We start from the raw sequence: 25,933 nt of genomic DNA on the forward strand, positions 1-25,933 counted from the left end.
GAAGCAATGAATTGAAGCCATGACAGAGCCTGCCCCATTGCCTCACTGGCCCCATAGCTCAGAATTCAAGTATATTTGTATAGCAAAGCTACTAGTTACGTGCAGTAGCCTCTGGAATCATAGTAAACAGGTCATTTGTCAAAGAGATTATAGGAACAGAATTAATCTGTCTGCTAAAGAGATAAATAAGCTACTATTCATGCTGCATAAAGTACTGAATGAACTACTGCTTTGGATAGGGTGGGGAAGGAAATAAGTTTGAAAATCTTAAAACTACCGGTTTAATCTAGGCTAAGACCTAGACTATCAATTTATAAAATGAAAAGAAAAAATATATAGATTGTATCGCAATTGCCTAACATGTGTCCAATGGTAGCTGGTATGCTGATTATCATTGTCATCAAAGTATCGATTAATTTAAATAATCAATACACCCATATGCCCATTTAAATTAAAACTTCAGGGGCCAGGGATTTAGCTTAATGGTTTTGCCCGCTGCTGTGCAAGCACAAGGACCCGAGTTCTATCCCCAGTACCCCCAAATAATTAATTAATTAATTAAAACTTCACACTTTAGTGAGTTCCTCAGTGTTAATTATGGTTTAAAAAATGTAATAATAGACATATCTATGACATTTACATTTTGACTTTTAAAAGAAATCCTAACATTGTGTTGTTTTTAATTCTCAATGTTACCTAATCTGACATATGAATTAACAAAGTTGAGCGAAGAAGACCTAAAAATTCTGAACAACCCAATATCAACCAATGAGATTGAAAATGTAATTTAAAACTTATCAACTAAGAAAAGCCCGGGCCCTGACGGCTTCACTGCTGAATTCTACAAGACATTTAGAGAGGAACTGCTGCCACTACTGTCTAAACACTTCAATGAAATTGAAAGGGAAGCAATACCCCCAAATTCATTCCTGGAAGCAAGCATCACCTTGATCACCAAAGCAGAGAAAGACCCAACCGAAAAAGAGAACTATAGGTCAATCTCACTAATGAACATAGATGCAAAAATCCTTAATAAGATACTGACAAACAGAATGCAGAAGATCATCAAGAAGATCATACACCCTGATCAAGTGGGATTCATCCCAGGGATGCAGGGATGGTTCAATATACAAAAATCAATGAATGTAATACACTACATCAATAGAGCCCAGGACAAAAATCATATGATTATCTCCATAGACACAGAAAAAGCATTTGACAAAATCCAACATGCATTTATGATAAAAACCCTACAAAAAATTAGAATACATGGTCTCTACCTCAAACTGATAGAAGCCATCTATGAAAAACCAACAGCCAATATCATACTAAATGGTCACAAACTGAAATCCTTCACACTAAATTCAGGAACAAGACAAGGATGTCCACTATCACCACTCTTGTTCAATATAGTTCTGGAAACATTAGCCACGGCAATTAGACAAGAGAAAGAAATAAAAGGAATAAAGATAAGTAATGAAGAAGTCAAATTGTCATTATTTGCAGATGACATGATACTCTATATAGAAGACCCTAAGAACTCCACCAAAAGTCTTCTAGACTTAATAACCAAATTCAGTCAAGTAGCTGGTTACAAGGTCAACACACAAAAATCAATAGCTTTCCTCTACACCAATGACAGACTCACTGAGAGAGAAATAGGGCAGAAAATTCCTTTCACAATAGCATCCAAAAAACTGAAATACCTAGGAATCATCCTAACGAAAGAAATCAAAGACCTCTTCTCTGAAAACTATGGCACTCTGAAAAGAGAGATTGAAGATGGTATCAGAAAAGGGACAGACATCCTCTGCTCCTGGGTAGGAAGGATTAATATAGTGAAAATGGCCATACTTCCAAAACTGCTATATAGATTTAAGGCAATTCCAATTGAGATCCCAGCAGCATACTTCATAGACCTTGAGAAAACAATCCAAAACTTCATTTGGATCAAGAAGAGACCCAGAATAGCAAAACCAATTCTAGGTAACAGAGACATAGCAGGGGGTATCATAATCCCCAACCTGCAACTATACTACAAAGCTACTGTGATAAAAACAGCAAGGTACTGGCAAAGAAACAGACTTGAGGACCAGTGGAACAGATTAGAAGATCCAGAAACCATGCCAGATACACTCAGCCATCTCAACTTCAATAAAGGTGCCAAACACCCTCACTGGAGGCAAGATAGCCTCTTTAATAAATAGTGCTGGAAAACTTGGATTTCAACTTGTCAAAGATTAAAACTAGACCTATATCTCTCACCATGCACTAAACTAAAATCAAAATGGATTAAAGATCTAAATATTAAAGTAGAAGCTCTGAACCAGTTGGAACAGAGGTTAGGTAGAACCCTTGAAGACATCGGTGTAGGAAAAGATTTTATGAACAAAACTTCAGTTGCTCATGAACTAGCACAAATAATCAACAAATGGGATCTCTTCTTATTAAAAAGCTTCTGCACAGCAAGAGAAACCACCAGCAGTGTGAAGAGACAATCCACAATGTGGGAAAAAATCTTCACCTACTCTTCCTCAGACAAAGGTCTACTATCTAGAATCTATAAAGCACTTAAAAAGATCAGACCTCCCAAATTTAAAGACCCAATCCAAAAATGGGCATCTGAAATGAACAGACATTTCTCAAAGTAGAAATAGCAAATAAATACATGAAAAAATGTTCAACATCACTGGTCACTCAAGAGATGCAAATGAAAACAATGCTGAGATTCCACTTCACTCCAGAAAGAATAGCTGCTATCATGAAATCAACCAATAACAAATGCTGGCAGGGCTGTGGGGAAAGAGGAACCCTGCTCCACTGCTGATGGGAGTGTAGACTGGTGCAACCACTGTGGAAATCAGTATGGAGATACCTCAAAGAACTAGGACTGGAAGTCCCATTTGACCCTGCTATTCCACTGCTGGGGATCTTCCCCAAAGAATTAAAAGAATCATACCACAGTGATCTATTTGCACCCATGTTCATAGCAGCACAGTTTGTAATAGCTAAAACTTGGAAACACCCCAAATGCCCATCAACTGGAGACTGGATAAAGAAAATGTGGTTTTTTTATAAAATGGAGTACTACTCAGCAATAAAAAATGAGAAATTGGAGACATTTATAGCTAAGTGGATGCACATTGAGGCAATACTCTTAAGTGAAATAAATAGGACACACGTGTAAATACTGAATAGTTTCTCTGGTGTGAGAAACTGAAAGTGTAAATAAGAACTAAATGTATAATAGGTAATGTGAAATAGGAAGAAAAGGGGCAAAGGGGACGGAATTGGGAGGGGTAGGGGAAAGGATAGAAGGGAATGGGATTAATATGAGAAAATGGAAAACTAGGAACAAAATCTTTGTAAATAGGGTGGACTGGAGGGGTTGAAGGGAAGGCTGAGCAAGGATGAAAAATAAGAACCAAGAGAGACTATGTAAAGGTGCAAATTTCCAATGATGAATGTCATTATATTGTATACCTAAACTGTACCAATGATTAGAATGAATAATCGATAATGTAAAATAGGAAGAAAAGGTCCAAAGGGGTAGGGGTAGTGGGAGGGGCAGGGGAAAGGAAAGAAGGGAAAGGAAAAATGATGAGAAATGGAAATAAAGTCGTTGTAAATAGGGAAGGGTGGAGGGTGTGAAGGGAGGGCTAGGAATGGGGAAAAAATAAGAACCAAGATGCATTATGTAAAGGTACAATTCCCAATGAGAAATGTAATTGTGTTGTATACCTACAATGTACCAATAAAAGAATTTAATACAAAAAAAATGTTACCTAATCTGCCAGGCTTTAACATCACTTTGATGTATTCTAAGGAATGATATCAGTGCTGCATCTCCTCAAACTTGGAATTTTTTTTATTAAATTCTTTTATTGGTACATTGTAGGTATACAACACAATTACATTTCTCATTGGGAATTGTACCTTTACATAATGCATCTTGGTTCTTATTTTTTCCCCATTCCTAGCCCTCCCTTCACGCCCTCCACCCTTCCCTATTTACAAATACTTTATTTTCAAACTTGGAATTTACTGCCTGTCTGAATCTCTTCTTGTGCCAAACTAAATATACAGCATCATGTGCCTACCAGAAATAACAAAGGACAGCTTCCTGCTCTACTCCTTGGTTGAATAAACTCAAATTGAAACAAAGAAGGCATTATTTTATTTAATCATCTAAGTAACTGTTTTCTTCAATCTCTTACATTAGAAGCTATTCCAGAAGAAAATTTTAGAAGAAATCAGCAAGTCATTTAACAGGCCATTTAAAGGAAAAGCTTACCTTGGAAGGCTCTTCATTCGAAAGTTCAAGAACGCATAAAAGAAGTATTCTTTTTAATGAACACAGAGAAAGTCAAGTCCCCCCCACCAAGCTATTCCACTCCACTCAAACTCCTGCTATAGCCTCCCACCAACAACCACCACCCAAAACTCCTCAGAAGAGTTTTGTAATGTAAGTGTGTAGAGAAATGGGGTGGCAGATGGGAAAAGGCATGCCTTGATGACTAAGGAGGTCAGCAGGGTTTTGAAGGTCAAGGATACATCCATATGCTTTTCCACTGATGATAGAACACAGGTGATAGAACAGATAAAGTTCAGGAACAATATCTTTACCTAACCAAAATGCGGTAAGGGACAATTCACCCACTTGGACAGGAGGGAATGTAGTGAACTATATGTGGTGCACATGTAGTAGTTTGGGAAATACAGTAGAGAAAAGATGAAGTTGTTTCTTCTGACTGCATCAATTTTCAGTGAAATAAGAGGGAAAATCTAACTAGGATGAGGAAAGATGGAGATCTGAGGAGAGAGAAGATGTGGAGTAGTAGTCTCAGAAAGAGAAAATACATCATGTAGGTGAATATGGCAGGATTTCTGGGTAAGGCAGGGGACCATGTGAAAGAAACGGCCACAGACTGCAGACTGGGAGGCAGACTATAGCATGGTAGAATGTTTTCTAGTCATATCCATTGTTTGGGTACAGGCATGGAATAGATGCAGTAGTAAGTCTAATCAGCACTGTGATTCTGCCAGTTGAGTACAAAAGCAATGATGATATCATTAATTACAATAAAATTGAGATCTGGAGCCTTAGTGCTCATTGTGCAGCAACAACACCACCTCCAATCAGAATCTGCATCTTAACAAGACCTCTGGATGATCCATATTCACTTAGAGGTTTGAGAAATACTTGAGTGGAAGCCAAGTAAGAACAGGAAAAACATAAAAGACAGAAGGAGGTTAAAGAAATGAGAGGCCAAGCTTTGAAAGAGCCTCCATGTGGTTTTCACAGCCAACAAAATTGATGGCAGGAGAAATAAATGAGTCAAAGGAAGAGAAGAAATGAGACTATGGGAAATTGTCCAGATAACAGTAAATGAATGGCCTGGAAGGCTTGAAGTCCTGGTAGCAAATGAGTATGAGGAACAATGGAGTAGCTGGGCATGGTAGCACGTGCCTATAATCCCAGCTACTCAGGGGACTGAGACAGGAGGATCAGTGGGGCCCTGGGGTTCTAAGCCATTCTGGGTAGCAGAGCAAGACCCAGTTAAGGGAGGAAGACAAAAGAAAGAAAAAAATAAAAAGAAAAGCAAGAATGATGGGATTTAGATTGGTAGTCTTTTAAGGAAAGGAAATGGTTGTGGTTGCAGTCTCATTTTCAGGATTGACCTCTTAGGCAATTTGTCCTGATGAAGGGAGAAATATTGTAGTAGAAGGAGCTGTGGTTGTACCAGATTACATGAAGTCCTGCTGCATGTAGGGTAACTGGGGAGAGAAGTGGTCTCAACAGAAATACAAGCTTGGTGGGTTTCTATAGGACCCACACATTGGCATGCACCTTGGGAAGGGGTTCTCTTTAAACAAAAAGTAACTTCTTAACTTCTTAGGGTTGGGATCCCTACCCAAAGATCTACATTTGCACTAGAGGACATAAAACTCCCTAAGACTAGAGAAGTTTGTTGTTCTTGAAAAGAAGAGAGATGAAAGATGTCAGAAGCAGAAAGGGGAACAGAAGATGGGGAGATTCTCATGCTATTCAAGGGAGTGAAATTCACTGACAGCAGCTGATTAGAAAGGTGAGTTCTAGCCAGGCATGGCAGCACACACCTATAATCTCAAATCTCAGCACTGGGGAGGCTGAGGCTGGAGAATCACTGCAAGTCAAGGCCCACCTGAACTACATAGTGAGACCTTGTCTCAAAAAGAACAAGAAAGAGGGCTGGGGATTTAGCTCAGTGGTTCCAGCGCCTGCCTTGCAAGCACAAGGTCTCACGTTTGATCCCTGGTACCAAAAAAAAAAAGAAAAAAGAAAGAAAGGTGAGTTCTCCTGGTCTATCTGAGATCAGGTAACAATTTAAATTTTATTTATATTAAGAAACCAAACTGTCTTTCTTCAAAATATTCAGTGTAGTCTCCTGTTCTAAGAATGTATTTGTGAAGGGATCCGCGATATTAAAGAGAGTTAGAGGTCCGTGTGGATAACAAGTAAATGTAGACGATTAGGAAGATGAAAATTTTGGGGAAAGAGTTCTGAAGTTAAGAGGATTACCATGTGGCCACCTATCTAAAGGGCAGTAGCCTCACTGATAACTATGTGATATAATAAAATATATATATAATATATATATATATATATATATTTTTTTTTTTTGGTACCAGGGATCGAACTCTAGTCCTTGCGCTTGCGCAGCAGGCAGTGAAACCGCTGAGCTAAATCCCCGGCCCTAAAATATATTTTTATAAAGACCGGCTAACTGCTTTGTTCATACACACCTCTGTCATCTCAAAATCCCTCCTGTCTTTATAAATACAATTGTTTAAAGGTCAATGCAATAAAAATATTAACATGAACAGTATGCAATAATTAGTCCCTTAGGCTAAGTGTTTCTTGAGGCCAAGGTCCAACAGTAATGGGAACAGGAGGTGTACTGAAATGCGGCATGGTGGCACATGCCAAGGATCCTAGCACTGTGGGAGGCTAAAGCAGGAGGATTGAAAGTTTGAGCCTCGTGTGGCAAATTGGAAATGTAGAAAGACTGTGACTCAAAATAAAATAATAAAAAGGCTGGGGATTTAGCTCAATGTGAAGGCCTTGGTTTCAATCTTAGTACTGGACTAAAAAAAAAAATGAAACTCAAACCTTTTGAAAAATCTGAATTCTCCTAAAAGCATATGTTAAACAAACAGTGAAATTATTATCTCGATCATGTCTCCTTTTGTTTAATTTGCTCATTTTTTAAAAGCTGAAAGGAAAGAAGTATCAATGGATAATCAATCTGAGAAGTTAAGATTTCTGTTTAAAAACTACCACGCAAATCAAGGATCACTACTTTCAGAAATTTACATTCCATGCATTCAAGGTCTATGATCTTCCAGAGGGGGTTGAATGACTAAAGAAAGTAAGCAGGGCATCTTAACTAACTCCTGAGACCACCAGGGTCTTCCAGTATAGAAGCTCAGCTCAAAATTCAGACAATTCAAACTAAATGCAAAGCTGTAATTATTACAGAAAACTGAATTATAATTATCTTGGCATTCAGCCATGAAAATATTCCCCAAATCGACTTAAAAATTGAAAACAGACTAGGATTTCTAAGCATATCTAGGACCCATCTTGCTGTTAGCTAGTTTCCCCCAAGCTAAATTTGCATTTGTTCCTTAATCACAGTGCTGAACTAGTTCTCTAACAAGAGGAAACAAATTATTTTGGGGCTCCTGAGGAAAGACTCTAATATATCTCTTCTTACAGCTAATAAAGCTGCAATCAACTAGAATCAAATAATCACAGTATACATTTAATACGACTGAGATGATTAAACCAAGAAAAGCACATTTCTTACTTTGAGAGAAAGAGAAAAATCCAGACCTTTTACCTTCTAAAATAAAAGGCAAGATTTTGAATCTCTCATTCTGAATTTATACCTCACAGTGAAATAACTGAGACTATCTCTAAGATGCCAGAATTCTAGGTGCAAATATTCAGGAGGAATAACAGAAGCCTACAGAAAGCTTTTTCAAAACTGCATGTGTGTGCGTGTGTGTGCGTGTGTGTGTGTGTGTGTGTGTGTGGTTTGGGGGATATCTCACCATGCAGTTCAGGCTCTTCTTGAACTCGCAATGTAGCCCAGGCTGGCAGCACACAGTGATCCTTTTCCCTCAACCTCCCAAGTTCTGGGATTAAAGGCATGCACCACCACACCTGGCTTAAAAAGGTATAGTATTTTTTAAATAAACAAAAAAAACTATAAACTTTATATTTGAATGTAGTGAACACCTGCCTTTGTGATGTAACTTAGAATTACACTATAAAGTCTTCCAACTCAGAAATGTTTTCTCCATATATATCAAAGACTGAAGCTCCAATTTCCCTTACATGGGATGAAGTCACAGAGATTCCAACATTGCCCTTTGTTAAAATGCCCTTGAAAAGGATTTTCATTATCAATGCTGAGTATAAAGTATTTAATGAGACACTAAGCTAGGAGCATGTTAGATGAAGAGCATGTAGAAATGGAGTTTGAGAAAGGAACTGAAACCAGAAACCACAGCACTCTCTTGTCAGTGGTTGAAGGATCTGAAAGAATTCTCAACAATGAAGCAGGAAGCCAGAGTTGGAGTTCATCTACCCAATCTAAGGATCAGATTTCTTATCTTAAAAATAAGGCTGAATCTGATGATCTCTAATCAGTTCAAAAATGCAAGGACTTTTATGAAGGGAGATAGGTTTGGCTAGAAGTCCAGGATCAACCACAAAGGGGTAGGAAGTAGGAAAACAAAATATCACTAGTGGTAAGCATGAAAGCACTAGTGGAGGAAAAAAAGGAGATACTAAAGAAAATGTCTCCATTATTGTAATTATGCCAAAAGATTAACTCAACATGTTGAAAAGCAGTTCTACAGTGGAATCCTGCTACAGCCTCAGGTATAAAAAGACCATCAACACAAACAGAGGGGGAAGAATCCTAGTTGAATAACTGCTTTCTTCAAATTTAGATTTTTTAAAAGAGAAAATAAAATAGTTTTGCCTGAGGAAAGAAACAATGTCTTAAATTTAAAAGGACAGTCAGCAATGTTGATAGATTTTCTGGCAAATGAAAAATGCTGACTTTTATGTTTTCCAACAAGAGCACTAACAATGAAATGACTAGAGTAAAATTCATTCAGGAGATATTTATAGGGTACCCAGTCTGTGCTCCTATTGGTTTTGAGAAGAGATACAAGGATGAAAAGGCACATCTACACATACAATACAGTACAGAACATATGACACAAATATTAATAAATTCAAGGGAGTATGATGAAACCTGGGCTAAGCAAAGGTTAGAGGTTTGGAAGAGGAGATAGACTTGTTTTTATCTTTGAAAAATCATATTCACATATTCTTCACATATTCTTTCACACTAGCCCAAGTCCAGAATTGCTACAGATAAGTTTAGACACTTAATAAGGAACAGCAACTCCTAAGCCATCTGCTTTTCTCGAAAAATGAAGATCTACCACACACAAACTTTCATTTTACTACAACCCTATGAGAATATTGTTGTCAGAAGGGGAAGGTAACACTTTATTTCATAAGTGACATGGTAACAAATCATGCTTTCTTAAATGGCTAGTCAGTACCTCATTTGAGTAGAAAAAAAAAGCAAACCATCATGTGACCCCAAAAGTCATTCACTTTCAGCAAGTTCCTTTGATCCATTTAAGGGTCCTGTTACTAATCTTCCTCTGATGAAGAAGCATGTAAAACACAGAATTTAAAGTGAACAACAGAACCTTGTTATAACCAGACAGAGCTACATTACAGAATACCCTGAGGGATTTAAAAAATCATCTCCCAAACTCATGTCACACAAAACTGCACATTATAGTAACATAAGATTAAACTCTTGTGTTTTTACCTGGTAAGGAACAATACTTCCATGAGCTGTGCCCCAACGTTTCCCTTCCCTTTGGTCAATGAGATAATTAGCGGCTACCTGGGTCAAACATGCCACCTACCAGAAAAAAAAAAAAGAAAAGAAAAGAAAAGAAAAACAGTTTATCTGTACTCATGAGCAAAATGCTATAATATGAAGTAATTTCATTTTGTGTCGCTATAGAAGAAAATTATCCAAACAGGTTAGAAGACACATGGACATCTATTCTTTCATCATACAGATAAATAGTAGTATGATATTATTGCCTGAGTTAAGCAGCAGTCAATTCATAAATATAAATACACACACCTTTAGCTCCTGAAAAGATCATCCGAATGCAGGGATTGGCCAAGCAGAGGGAAACTTTGTCCAGTCTTGAACATCAAAGCCATAGCAAAACACTAGTACATGCCTTTCCCCTCTCCAACTGTATCCTTTTACTTTTCATCACAGTGACACACAGAAAGCCTATGTCACCCCTGAACAGATAAGCCAAAGCCAGGAGCCATATTCCTCTAAACTTCTCACCACATAAAATGTAATAATAGTAAGCTTTTATTTTGTTTAGGTCAGTTTAGTCAGGTTTTCTGTTACTTATTGCCCAAGTATTTTGACACTGAAGATCAGGATTTGTGACTTTCTAAAAATTCATTAAGCAAAAATTACTGTACCTCTCTCAACTTGGTCTTAGCCCCATACCCATATTATTATTCTCATTTCAGTTTTTGAGCACTATAGATCTGTTAAAGGGGTCATCTAAAACCCAAAGATCAACTTCTCACTCTTGCAGCATCTCATGGAAAAATCTTGAAAAAGAACAACAGTTCACCTCCATATGAGGATAGCATGCAGATAATAACTTGTTTCTAATGACCTGCCACAAGAATCTTATACTTCAATGAATATCTGTGCCAGAACCATGAAAAAAAAAGTAACCAAATAAGTTTCCATAGATTGAGTATAGGGGGTGCTGGTCTCAGGCCATAATCATGATATAGTAATAGCTTGTTTTTTCTCTTTCTAGATCCTCAGATGAGACTGGGAACCTACCAAACCAGCAATTCAAATACATCCCCAATTGAGATTGGCTCCTGGAACAACTTGAAGTTTGGGGGTTTTTTTCAGGCCTTGATGCCACAACCATTTGCCCTCTACCTGCCATGAATGCTGTGCCTCCTACAAGAGATATTGACAGGACCCACCCTGGATAAGTCTCCTTGCTGGAGCAGCCTTTCTTCTTTACTTTATTCTTGGGATTTACACTCATTTTTATATCCATTTACTGCTCTGCTGAAATTGGAACTGCCTTGTGGCAGCTGGCTATACTGCCCAGGTGGCAAAACTAATAAACTTTGAGTCATCCACTTCTGGACTTCCATCTGGTCTTGGGCATTTGAACCATGGAGCACTGCAGGGCTGCCTGGGGCTGCCTAGTGCTAATCACCATTTCACAGATCACTTCTATGTCTTTCAAAATGGAAAAATCAAATCAACATTTTGTAGCAAAAATGTCCTGGATGGGAAGTTCAGATTCATGGTTTCTAAATTCTGTCAACCTCTAAGTTGTTGAATGACTGTGAGTAAATAATTTAAATTATGTGACCTTCAAATAAATCTTCTATGAATTGTAGGGCATTTAAGATGAATGGATGGCTTTCAAACTTTTTTAAGTATCAAAATGGTTACATCAAATTGAAGAATATATGAAATCCTAATACATAAGCAGATAACAACCCAAATGCTTTGGATGAAGCAGGCCAGCAACATCACCACAGGCAGCATGAATACAGAACACAATTTGCAAAATGATAAATGATCCTTAAATTTGCTTCCAAGGTCTACACTTCAGAATCCCTTTCCTCCTAATAGTCTGGCAGATAAAAAGTTAGAAGGGATCCAATAGTAGTCATTTTCTCATGATGCCTCTTCTTGAAGTTGGGGAAATTTTCTCAAGCCTGAGATCTTTCCTACAAGACAGACACTTCTTTGATCTATGTTAATTTTTTTTTCCTTTTGAATAAATCCTGGTGAAAGTCACTCTCTAAGGGTCTCTGATACTACTGAAGGCTAATAATCTAAATTAATACAGGCAATTCTTTGTAAGAAATTAATCATGAAGGGTTTGTTATTTCTATTTCTCTTTCCCTTGAAAGTCAACATCAGCACAGGGCTGCATGATGTAGTGGACTGGCTGGATGGTTACAAGTTAATTTGTAAATCTAACAATGATCAGATACATTTGCTAAGGATAAGCAGGAACTGGATTCTAGGCTGACATCAGTCTGTCTGCCCCATTTCTTATCCACTACTTTATTCTTTCTTTTTCTGTGTTTCTGATTCTACCTCTTTTAGGGTAAATTTGAATGAAGCACTAGAATCCATCCCTCAAACTGTTTCTAAAGACAAGAGCCTGCCGATGTCCTCCATACAGTAGTAATTAATGGAAATAAAAAGCATTTCAGAATTAGCAGGCTCCCAGGAGCCAGAAAAGTTAAATAAGACTTTAAACCAGTTGCCATTAAAAAACAAAGTGGTTTGTTGGTACGTACTCAAAGGCAAAGTTAAGGGGGAAAAGAGTTCTATTTTTAAAAAGAGAGCAGCAGGGCTAAACTTAGCAACTCAGTGTTTAAAGGGGATATTACAAATCTGAAAGTAATCTGTTTACAGGGATGTATTTTAAGTCAGGAGAAGGGGGGGAAGTCAACAGCTATGACGTGATTATGTATGAAAAATCAGAGGTTTCCTGGGCAATTAATGACAAATTTTCCACAAATTGAAAGAGTGCAGGATGTGACTTTTAGTTTAATAACTACATACTGTATATCCATTCTAAATATTGCATTATATCATTACTTTCATCCTCTAAACTTAGGCTCATTATTTCATCAAGTACAGGCTATATAATTTACTCAGAATGCTGCCTTTATATGGTTTCATTTAAACAAAAAAGCCAACATTGGTTTAATAATAATCATCATGACAGCAAAACTATTATTTTAGATAACATAGTGGGTATGATATTCTTTGTATCCAACCAGAAAACCAAGGGGGTGGTCAAAGAGGATCTCAAAGGGCATAGCTACAGAAGGCTTCAGGAAGAATATATTAAATTATTTTAAAAAGCAGTCTCATGGTGTCTCACCACCTGACCACATGTTTCATTTCCTCCAAATGATCAAGCTGCAATAATAGAATCTTTCATCTCTAAAGGAAAACAAATTTGACAGGTAAAACAGGAAAAAAAAGACTACACCTAAGGCCCATTTCATCCAAACAGTAATTTTTCCCTCCCACTACCTTGCTTGGCCTCCAACTAAATTGGACTAAACCTCAACCGTGCATCCATGCAGCTTTCCATATATTGACCTATTCTTCAAAGCCCATTTCAACATCTTACTCATTAAACCCTGCTCCCATCACCCAAGGAAAAAAACAACTTTCCCTGACTATGAGTGAATACAGTATCTTAATTTACCTATCTCCTGCTGAACTTTAAACATTTGCCTTGTACTACCATTAGAATTATAAGAAGTCAAAGTCAAAAGGATCTAGGTAAGTTTTTCTGAAACCTATCCATGCATCCTAATCACCTTGGAAATTTCTGGACCCTACCCCAGAACCACTGAATCAGATACTCCAGGAACCTGGAGGAACCTGGGAAAAAAATAATTTAACCAGTGTATCATTCGTGGATTGGCTGGATGCTCAGATTTGAGAACCAATGCCTTAAAAGACTCTAGTCAAAATCCTTACTGTAGATGGAGAAGTAAAGGAACAGACAAGGGAAATGGCTTATTTGAAGTCACACTGCTGGCTAGCTCCTTCAACTGTACTGCTATCCTCCATGCTATTAATACTTGCATCTTCTCCTGTCTCTCCTTTCAAATTAGGGGATACATTAGGGTACAAATTATGTACTATAAGCCCTTTATATGTTTTCATGGCACCTAACACAGGTCTAACCACTTTTTTGAACAAATGAATGAAAAGAAATACTGAGTGCTGCTATGTGTAAGGCATTGTGCTAGGGACGGTGCACAAATAAGTAAATGAAAAATCTACAGTCAAGATCTCCCCAGACCTAAGAATCCTAGAGAAAATAATTAAGCAAACAGTTACAGAAAACTGCCACATGTAGAAAGGAGAAGGAAAAGAAATTTTAAAACAAAAACAATGACATGTGAAAACTCTAAGACAAGAAAGAGATTGACATACGGGGGGAGAAAACCCTGAAAGCAAGACAAATACTGAATCATGGTAAGAGAGAGAGAATCTGAGAATGAAATTATAGATGTTGACAAGGACCAGATCTTGGCATTCTTTAGGTCATGGTAAGCAACTATTCTTTGTACATCTTTCAGAATAATCATTTTAAAAATCACAAATCATATCTTGTCATCATTCTACTTATAACTCATATGGCTTCCCATTGCATTGACAATTGTATTCAAAGACTAAACTAAGAAGAGAAAAAGAGGATTGTTACGGATATTACAAAAGTCAATGTATGTTGATGATAGTTAGAACTAGGTTGGTGACAGAAAACACAGAAAATAATCAGTAGGTTTAAGATATATTTTGGACAGATGAAATAGTTCAGTGATGAGCAGTTACCTAGCATGCATGAGACCCTGTGTTCAATCCCCCGTGGTGCAAGAAAAAAAAGATAAAATTTAAGAACAGAATATGTAAAAGATTGTAAGGGAAGAAAACAGCAGATAGGATGATGAAGGAGAGGCAGAAGTCAAGCATAATTCCCACATTCCTGGATGAATATCTGGGTAAACTATTCTGGCATTAACAAAAATTAAAAATTCAGAGATAGAAACAATTGAAGAGAAATGAAAATTAGTACCCATCTCTGAAAGTGTTTTTTTGTTTGTTTGTTTGTTTTGGTACCAGGGGTTGAAATTGGGACCTTGCACTTGCAAGGCAGGTGGCAGCACCACTGAGCTAAATCCCCGGCCCACAGAAAGTGTTGTATTATAGATGACTATGAGACAATCAGTTGGGCTGGGGTCATCACCATAATATAAAAAGTGTTTAAAGTCACACCTCAAGAGGAAATAGAAGAATAAAGTAGGAAATCAGAAAGATTATAAAACCACCTGGGTACGGTGGCACATGTCAGTAATCCCAGCACTCAGGAGGCTCAGGCAGGAGGATCACCACAACTTCAAGACCAGCCTGGGCTACATCGTGACTTCAAGGCCAACTTTAACTACATACTATCTAGCAAGAGCTTGTCTCAAAAAACCATATATATACATTAAGTCAAAGAGAGTCCTTCCTCTAATAACAGGAGTGGTCAAAGATATAGGTACAAATTACAGTAATAGAACCAATTTAAACGCTCAACAAAGGGAGTAGGTTAAATAAGATATAATATCCAAATATAATAGAAGGAAAGTAAGCATTTAAAATTATGCAACAAAAAAAAATAGCATTATGTGTAAAATACAACTTTTCTAATATATTTATTTTAGAACATTTCTAGAAAACTTACCAAGAAAGTACACAGAGTTTCCATATACTTCATATGCAGTATTCTTATTATTAATATATTATATCAGTGTGGTATAATTTACAATTAAAGAACCAATATTTATATATTATTATTAAATAAATCCTATATACTCATATTTCCTTATTTTTTATTTAATATTCTTTTTCTGTACCACAGCTCTGTTCAGAATACCACATATAATGTGGACAACATATATTAGACTCCTCTTAGATGTGAAAGCTTTTCATTCATACATTTTCTTACATTTGATGACCTTCATGGTTTTTGAGGAGTACTTATGAGGCATTTTGAATCATGTTCTTCAACCAGTATACTTAAGTTTTCCTAAAAATTAGACTATAGTTATGGGGTTTGGAAGGAGGGCCACAAAAGTAAAGAGCTATTTTCTTTTTTTTGTTTTAAACAATAACATCTCTGTCATTCTGAATTTAAGGGGAGAGTCTTTATATCTATCTTGATTTTACACACTTGTAAAGCACAAAGTGAATGGTATCCCAAATTAAGCCTTAGGTTTAATACAGCACAATTAATATGGCAAACTTGTCAGACTGTATCCATTCCCATCCCTTCTTTTTTTTTAATTTTATTTTATTGCTTCATTTTAGGTATACAAAATAATGACATTCATCATCGGAAATTTGCACCTGTACTTAATCTCTCTTGGTTCTTATTTTTCTCCCTTCCCCTGCCCTCCCTTCAACCCCTCCATCCCTCCCTATTTACAAAGACTTTGTTTCCATTTTCTCATATTAATTCCTTTCTCTTCTTTCCTTTCCCCTACCCCTCCCACTTCCCCTTCCCCTTTGCCCCTTTTCTTCCTATTTTACATTATCTATATTATACCTTTTAGTACTTATTTACACTTTCAGTTTCTCTCACTAGAGAAACTATTCGGTATTTAAACATGTGTGTCCTATTTATTTCACTTAAGAGTATTTCTTCAATGTGCATCCATTTAGCAATAAATGTCTCCAATTTCTCATTTTTTATGGCTGAGTAGTACTCCATTTTATTTTTTTTTAACCATATTTCCTTTATTCAGTCTCCAGTTGATGGGCAATTGGGCTGCTTCCAAGTTTTAGCTATTACAAATTGTGCTGCTATGAACATGGGTACACATATATCATTGTGGTATGATTCTTTTAATTCTTTGGGGAAGATACCCAGCAGGAGAACAGCTGGGTCAAATAGGACTTCCAGTCCTAGTTCTTTGAGGTATCTCCATAGTGATTTCCACAGTGGTTGCACCAGTCTACACTCCCACCAGCAGTTGAGCAGGGTTCCTCTTTCGCCGAAGCCCTGCCAGCCTTTGTTGTTGGTTGATTTCTTGATAGCAGCCATTCTTTCTGGCCTGAGGTGGAATCTCAGTGTTGTTTTCATTTGCATCTCTCCAATGACCAGTGATGTTGAACATTTTTTTATGCGTTTAATTGCTATTTCTATTTCTTTGTCTGAGAAATGTCTGTTCATTTCAGATGCCCATTTTTGGATTGGGTCTTTAAATTTGGGAGGTCTGATTTTTTTTAAAGTTCTTTATAGATTCTAGAAAGTAGACCTTTGTCTGAGGAATAGCAGGTGAGATTTTCTTCCCACATTGTGGGTTGTCTCTTCACACTGTTGGTGGTCTCTCTCGCTGTGCAGAAGCTTTTTAATAAGAAGAGATCCCAATTGTTGATTGTTTGTGCTAGTTCACAGGCAACTGAGGTTTTGTTCATAAAATCTTTTCCTACGCCAATGTCTTCAATAGTTCTACCTAACCTGTGTTCCAGCCGGTTCAGCGTTTCTGTTTTAATATTTAGATCTTTAATCCATTTCCATTTTAGTTTAGTGCATGGTGAGAGATAAAAGTCTAGTTTTAATCTTTGGCAAGTTGAAATCCAATTTTTCCAGCACCATTTATTAAAGAGGCTATCTTTCCTCCAGTTAGGGTGTTTGGCTCCTTTGTCAAAGATGAGGTGGCTGAGTGTCTCTGGCATTGTTTCTGCATCTTCTAATCTGTTCCACTGGTCCTCAGGTCTGTTTCTTTGCAAGTACCATGCTGTTTTTAATCACAGTAGTTTTGTAGTATAGTTTCAAGTTGGGGGTTGTGATACCCCCTGACACATCTCTGTTACCTAGAATTCCTTTTGCTATTCTGGGTCTCTTCTTGTTCCAAATGAATTTTTGGATTGATTTCTCAAGGTCCATGAAGTAAGCTTCTGGGATTTCAATTGGGATTGCACTGAATCTATACAGCAGTTTTGGAAGTGTGGCCAGTTTCACTATGTTGATCCTTCTTACCTAGGAGCAGGGGATGTTTTTCCATTTTCTGATATCATCTTTGATCTCTCTTTTCAGAGTGCTTTAGTTTTCAGAGAGGAGGTCTTTGATTTCTTTTGTTAGGTTGATTCCTAGGTATTTCAGTTTTTGGATGCTACTGTGAAAGGAATTAATTGCCCTATTTCTCTCTCAGTGAGTCTGTCATTCCTGTAGAGGAAAGCTATTGATTTTTGTGTGTTGACCTTGTATCCAGCTACTCTACTGAATTTGGTTATTAAGTCTAGAAGACTTTTGGTGGAGTTCTTAGGGTCTTCTATATAGAGTATCATGTCATCTGCAAATAATGACAATTTGACTTCTTCATATCCTGCCTTTATTCCTTTTATTTCTTTCTCTTGTCTAATTGCCATGGCTAATGTTTCCAAAACTATATTAAACAGGAGTGGTGATAGTGGACATCCTTTTCTCATTCCTGATTTTAGTGTGAAGGATTTCAGTTTTTGACCATTTAGTATGACACTGGCTGTTGGTTTTTCATAGATGGCTTTTATCAGCTTGAGGTAGAGACCATCCATTCCCATTTTTGTAGGGTATTTATCATAAATGCATGTTGGATTTTGTCAAATGCTTTTTCTGCACCTAATGAAATGATCATATGGTTTTTGTCCTTGGCTCTATTGAAATAGTGTATTACATTTATTGATTTGCGTATGTTGAACCATCCCTGCATCCCTGGGATGAATCCCAGTTCGTCAGGGTATATGATCTTCTTGATGATCTTTTGCATTCTATTTGCCATTATCTTATTAAGGATTTTTGCATCTATGTTCATTAGTGAGATTGGCCTATAGTTTCCGTTGGGTCTTTCTCTGCTTTGGGGATCAAGGTGATGCTTGCTTCCAAGAATGAATTCGGGAGTATTGCTTCCCTTTCAATTTCATTGAAGAATTTAAACAGTAGTGGCAGTAGTTCCTCTCTAAATGTCTTCTAGAATTCAGCAGTGAAGCCATCAGGACCTGGGCTTTTCTCAGTTGGCAAGTTTTTAAGTATGTTTTCAATTTTATTGATTGATATTGGGTTGTTTAGAATTTTTAGGTCTTCTTCATTCATCTTTGGTAATTCATACATATCTAGGAATCTGTCCATTTCTTCTGTGTTTTCCATCTTATTGATGTATAGGTTCTGGAAGTAGGTATTGATGATCCTCTGGATTTCTGCCGGGTCCATTGTAATTTCACCCTTTTCATTCCTAATTGCATGGATTTGGACCTTTTCTTTCCTTTTTTCTGATAAGGTTGGCTAAGGGTTTGTCAGTTTTGTCAACTCTTGGCTTCGCTGATTTTTTTGTATCATTCTCTTGATATATTGATTTCTACTCTGATCTTTATAATTTCCTCTCTTGTGTGAGCTTTGGGTTTTTCCTGCTCTTCTTTCTCTAGAAGCTTGAGGTGCAGCATCAGGTTGTTTAATTGGCCTCTCTCTTTTTTAATAATATGAGTATTCACTGCTATGAATTTCCCTCATAAGACTGCTTTCATTGTGTCCCATAGATTCCGATATGTTGTATTGTCATTGTCATTTAATTGAAGGAACTGTCTGATTTCTTCTTTAATTTCCTCCATGACCCATTGGTTATTCAGAAGTGTGTTGTTCAATTTCCATGTGTTTATGAAATTTTTGAAGTTTCTTTTGCTATTGATCTCCAATTTCATCACACTATGGTCTGATAATATACAGGGGAAAACTTTGATTCCTTTGCACTTACTTAAATATGTTCTCTGAGTGAGTATGTGGTCTATTTTGGAGAACAACCCGTGTGCAGCTGAAAAGAATGTGTATTCTGATTTTGTGGGGTGGAACACTCTGTAAACATCTGTTAAGTTCATTTGTTCAAGAGTTCGACTGAGTTCTAGTATTTCATTATTTATTTTTTGTCTAGTTGATCTATCTATTTGTGACACTGGGGTTTTGAGGTCCCCCACTACTACTGTATTAATGCATATATGACTTTTCATGTCCATTAGTATTTATTTTATATAGTTGGGTGCACTAGCATTTGGTGAATATATATTTATGATTGTCACCTCTTTCTGTTGGACTGTTCCCTTTACAAGGATGTAGTGTCCTTCTTTGTCTCTCTTAATCAGTGTTGGTTTGAAATCCACTTGATCTGCAAAGAGGATAGCTACTCCTGCTTTTTTTCAGGTTCCTATTAAAGAGCTATTTTCAACACATTGTATCAAAGGTACCTTCTATCACCATGACTTTATATTGACCTTGATCATTTGGCTGAGGTATTATCAGTTTCGTCACTGTAAAACTACTCTTTCTCTCCCTTTTTCCACATTACTCTCTTTAGAGGGATGTCACTATCACCAGTCCACACTTAAGGGGTGGGGAATTTTGCTCCTCTCTTTTGAGGATACTACAAAGCTTATTTAGAATACTTCTTGCATGGAGGATAAGTGTCTTCTCATTTATTGATGTACATGTTTATTCATTCATTGAGTCATCAATTTATTTATATCAGCATTGTACATGGATTATTTTATACTTTGGGTTATAATTCTATACTACATTTTGTTACCCAAAGTATTCCAGTTTTAGTCATAGAGAGCAAGGTGTTCCAGTTAGTTCCTGCATCCACTTGACACAATCCCCATTCTTAAGGCAATTTTGCTCTTAGCGTCTCCTTGCTTTGTGGCACTACAAGATGCCCTAAATCCATCCTTATGCTTCTTTTCCCAGTCTTACAGAAAAGCATAAAAAGGAGTCCTAGGCTAAGGAAAAGGAACAAATTATTTTGGTGCCAATGGAAACCTCATTTATTCAAAAACATTGCTATCATAGTACTATGTCCCAGGAACTATTCTAGGTACATGCTTCTGCTCTTGTGAACCTTACATTCTATGTGAGCCACACTGAGACATAAAATAAATGAGTAGGAAAACATCAAAGTATGATAACTACTTTAAAGAGGAGCTCTTCAAGACTAGCAGGTTTAAGAAAGACCTCTTTGAAAGTATTATATTTAATCTGAGACCTGGAGGAAGAATGTGAAAATCTTGGAGAAACTTTTCTATGCAATGAGATCAACCAGTTAAAAGACTTTAATGTAGTTATTTTTTTTTAAATCTTAACGAAAGAAGAAAGAAAGCCATTGTAGCTAGAATGTGGTAAGTTAAAGAGGCGGTAGTACAAAATGAGGTCTAGAAGGCATGCAAAGGTCCAAATCATATGGATCCTTGTAGACCTGAACAAAGATCTAAGATATTATTCTAAGTGTTGTGATAAGCCAACTGGTTTGTGTAATTAAATTACTTGGCTATTATATGGAATACGAAAGGGCAATGAATAGAAGCAAATTATTTCACATGAAGATTTTCAAATGAGAAAACTAAAGCCTAGAGAGATTAACTATCATATCTAGGTCTCACAGCTGTTGAATAGGAAATCTGTGACTCATACACACATCAATCTAGTCTCCACATCATCCCTATACCACCACTTTATCTCCAGCCCCTTTCACACTGATTGTGCTTGACTTCAAATCTGCATCTTTGGTCATGCCCCTGAAAGTCCCCTCAAATCTCCAGAGAAGACTAGAAGCTCTGTAAAACAACCTGATATCTTCCAAATTTGCTTAGAAACCACATCATTAACTGAATACATTAATTCTCACATTCTTCTATTCAACCTCTTTCATTTATTCACTACAAAACATCTTATGGGATTAATATTTTACAAAATCAGGGACTACCTTTCGCAGAAAACACACTTCTTAAGAAGGGAAATTTGTTCTCCCATTAGAAAGTATTTTTTAGTTCCTGTCATCTTTTTTATCCTAATAATTTATTTTGCATGTCAAACTCAGTACCTCACATCTTAAGGTGAACTGATTCTTTCAGAACCCACCAGGGTCCAGGAGGAAAAAACATTTAAGATTGGATTAAGCATGGGGGACAACCTACATGGAAAGAAGAATATGAATCCCACCTTCCACCTAGTCACACTATATCCATCATTCTGTATTTCTAATATTTATGCTTATTAAGTGCTTATTTTACACTCTACTATATAAATAATTTACGTAAACTGAATAAGAGAGGTGCTGTCATGATTCCATTTTACAAAAGAGAAAATGATACATGAATCACTTTAATCATCTGTGCAAGGTTATAGGGTTGGTAAGTAACTGGATAAGCCAGGATCTGTACCCAGCTAGGCTGGATTCTGACATTCATTCTGTACTAAGTTACACACACAATCAAACTTCTTAAATTTTCTGAATAGTCCTGATCCTAGAAAAGTTTAATTGGACCATACATTTTGCTAAAAAGAGCATCCTTTCAGTTAGGTAAGCTTCCCCAAATAAATCTGACCTTAATTATTGCACAATATGTAGTGTGGTACTAGTTCAAATTTCTGCCTCTCTGAAAATATGGTTTGGGTTCTATTCCAATGTAGTTAGAAATAAACTTCAGCCAATACACATTCTACCTGTTAATAATGAATAGCAGTAGAGTTGTTATATAATTTTTAAATTTCTACTTTTATTTATTTAGCAAAGGAAAACCATATTACCAAATTTTTCTTTTCATAACAAGTTTTTAATTGGAACAAACAAAAGGAACACACACACAAATTTTCCATTCCTCTGAATTAGCACAGCCAAATTATATTGATTTTTAATATATGAACTCAAAGGAAAAATAAATTCACATTATACTCAATAATTTTGCCAATTCATCTGAATCAAAATCATATATATGAAGAAACTAGGTATCAAAGGTCAGAAGGTAGGAGAAGACAGCACGAAGAGACAGAATTTCAAAAGCTTATTTAGTATAATACACTAAACATATTTCTTACCATGAACCACTGACCCAGTCAATCATATGACTCAAAAAGTGGTTATAAACAACTTTAAAAAATGTGATGAGTAAGTGGAAATGTGGGAACACAACATCTAATGACATGGTGGGCTCATTTATTCCTGTGATGACATGTCTTCAGTTTCAAATATCTTCTTTAAATATGGTCTTACATTTCCAATAACCTAGTTCTTCAGGATATTTCAGTTTGTAAAATAAAATAATACAATGTCTTTGACACTCAAGAATGAAATGAAAGTTACTTTTGTTTATTACTTCCTTTATTCAGTTAACAGATACTTAATAGCACTCTTAAGTGCTTTTCATCTCACAAGAGGGTTAAACTTTGTAATTCAAAATACAAAATAATCAGTACCACAAGAGAATTTTTTTAAATCAAGTAGGAATAAAAAGTGGCATTAGAGATGACACTTTGGAAACAAGAATTTAGCCAATGCCAAAACAAGAAACAGCATTTTCCAAGTAAAAGAAATGTTATGGGCAAAGCCATAGGAATGAACACCTCATAAGTCTTTTTAAATGAATAAAAAATGAAAATGGATATAAGATTTGATGACCAGAAGATCTTAGGTGATCATTAAGATGCAGGAATTAACAAAAACAAAAACAAATTGTTAAGTAACAATAAAGTGTCAAGGACAAAATCCATATTAAAGGGGACAAATGGATAAGTAAAAAAAATATGAAAGCCTCAGAGTACAGTAGAGGCATGTGTAAAAAAAGAAGGGGAGAAATCGGACAGTGGTTCATTCAAGTAAGCAAGAAAAAGGATGAAAAAAACTGATGTTCATCTAAATATTCAAGAAAAGAAAGAATAATTGAAGAAAAAGAGTCCTAAGCAAGAAGTAAGAGGATGAGAAAGAATAAAGGGAGGGGTTATGGTCCAATGTCATCTCTCAGTGAAATCTTCCCAAACTTGCTCAGATGGGTCACTTCCTCTTCTGGATTTCTTTCCACTAAAATGTAAGCTTCAAGGTGTGTTTGGCGTCTCTCCCTAGTAGCAGGAATTCTGAGACACATTATGAGCAGCCAGTAACTGTTACACTATTCAATGAATGAACGAATAATAGTTTTCTTCCAGTTTGAAAGAATAGTCTTAATGAAGAAAGAATTTTTTTAAATTTAAAAATGAAAAATTGGATACAATCCCCACCGAATAGTACAATAGTAGAAAATATATTCATGGACTAAGAGAGTATAGTGATTAATATTGTCAACTTGATTGGCTTGAAAGATGCCTAGTAGATTGGTAAAGCACACTTCTGGCTGTGTCTGGGCAAGCCATGGGAGTGTGACTTTAGGGACTATATCTGGTGCCTAGCCCCTTGGTACCTGACTCTTCCCCTGCTCTTTGCTTCCCAGATGTCATCAGTTGAGCAACTTTCCTCTGCCAGGCCTTTGTACCATGACGTTTCTGCCTTGGAGTCAGCCGATCACAAACTGAAACCTCTGAAAATGTGAGCCAAAATAAACTTCTCCTCCTCTAAATTGTGGATGTCATGTATTTTGTCCTAGTGACAGAAAGGTGATTAATACAGAATAGGCTGAAATTTGCCTCTTTCTCCCTATAAAACCTGGCCTTGTCAAATGGGATCACACAGAAAAAGTCTTCACTTCTTCCATCATATACCAGATGGATTAATATAGAGGCTGAGTGGGCCAGGGATTTAGCTCAGTGGTTCTGCCGCCTGCCTCGCAAGCACAAGGATCCAAGTTCGATCCCCGGTACCAAAAAAAAAAAATTATATATATATATATATATATATATAGAGAGAGAGAGAGAGAGAGAGAGAGAGAGAGAGAGAGAGAGAGAGAGAGAGAGTCTGAGTTAGAAAGCAATGAAAACTCCAGAGGCCACATGTGTGAGGAAAGCACCAAAGGCATTTAGGGAACAAGGAAATTTTCAGGGATCGAGACTTCATAGAACTAAAAGTGAGTATATAATGATGGTAAAGACTCATAGATTAGGTACAGAAATGAAATAGCAATCCTTCTCTGAAGTAAGAATTGGTCCAGGAAGGGGTTGGGATGGGTTTGCAATTACAGTGACCAGTGGGTTCTATGAGAGAAAACTGCACAACTCCAAAGCTATAAAGTTGAATAAAGGCTGATTACCACTGACCTCCTCTGTTTCCTTCATTGTTTCATGGAGCCCAAAGTGCTGTTTCTTCTACAGAAAGCTGCGATTCATTTTGGAAAGAGCTTCATTCATTTTGTTAGTTATACTGGTCAGGAAACCATCTCCAATTTTCTAATTGCTACATTTTTCCACTAGTTCAGATTACCTCTGCCTTTATGTCCTAATAACCATTCATCACTGTTTCTACAACACTACTCAATAATATGTTATGATCCAAAAGGGAAAAGAGGAGATGCAAAACTATGAAGTTATGCAATATAGTACAGGTAGGCATTCCTTAGACTACCTTCCTTGCAAGAAGATAGGTCAGCCAGGGATTTAGGCTGCCTCACAAGCGCAAGGTCCCAAGTTTAATCCCCGATACCAAAAAACAAAAAAGAAGAAGAAGATAGGCCAGCTTGCATTGGTATGGATAGAGTGAGAAGAGAATAAATGGAAAATCTGAGACAAATAAAAGAAATCACAAGATCTGAGAAATAGAAAAGAATTCACAAAAAGAGCTTGTATTAGTCACCTTTCCGTTGCTGTGACAAAACAACTAACATACGCAACTTAAAGGAGAAAAGGTTTGTTTTAGCTCACAGTTCCAGTAGTTTCAGTCCCTCCTAGACTGAAGGCAGAAACAGCATAGTAGAGAAAACTTTCTCAACTCACAGCAGTCAGAAAGCAGAGAGAGTTGGGGAAAAAAACAAAGAGAAAGCCAAGAAAGGGCTGGGGACAAGAATGTGCCCTTCTGGTTACAGTGACAGTGACATCCAACCAGGCCACACTTCTAACAGCACATTTAGCCATGAATTCATCAATGGATTGTTAATGTCTTGATGGGTTTAGCACCCTCATGATCCCATCACCTTCCAGGAGCCCCACCTCTGAACACTGCTGCATTGGGGATCAAGCCTTCAAGTATTTTAGGGGACACTTCATATTTAAATCATAACACGACTCCAATGTTTTAGCTGTGCCCTAAAAGGAATGTGAATTTACTTCTAGAAATGACTTTCTTAGTAAAGAAATATGTTGAGGTTGGAGGGAACATGTTGATTTAAAGGTATGGTTGGGATGTCCAAATGGAGACACCCATGGGTGGTTGCTATCTAGTGAATGGTGTTCCAGATGATGATGAAAGATAACCACACCTCTTTGGTGGCCATCCAACCAGAAGCTTGTGATAATCATGATGCTA

At 36.8% G+C, this 25,933-nt stretch overlaps 1 protein-coding gene across 1 annotated transcript in view; it reads right to left on the reverse strand.

The window, feature by feature from the left end:
• Positions 1 to 25,933, reverse strand: part of Sugct (succinyl-CoA:glutarate-CoA transferase) — a 743,994-nt gene that overhangs the window by 570,346 nt on the left and 147,715 nt on the right. The window contains exon 9 of the mRNA XM_004840252.4: positions 9,912 to 10,007. Within this exon, the coding sequence (XP_004840309.1) occupies positions 9,912 to 10,007 (96 nt within the window). The remainder of the gene's footprint in view (positions 1 to 9,911; positions 10,008 to 25,933) is intronic.

The sequence above is a fragment of the Heterocephalus glaber genome, unplaced genomic scaffold (assembly GCF_053883595.1).
Source record: "Heterocephalus glaber isolate CG9 unplaced genomic scaffold, H.glaber_assembly_v1.0 deba00001610, whole genome shotgun sequence".
Lineage (NCBI taxonomy): Eukaryota > Metazoa > Chordata > Mammalia > Rodentia > Bathyergidae > Heterocephalus > Heterocephalus glaber.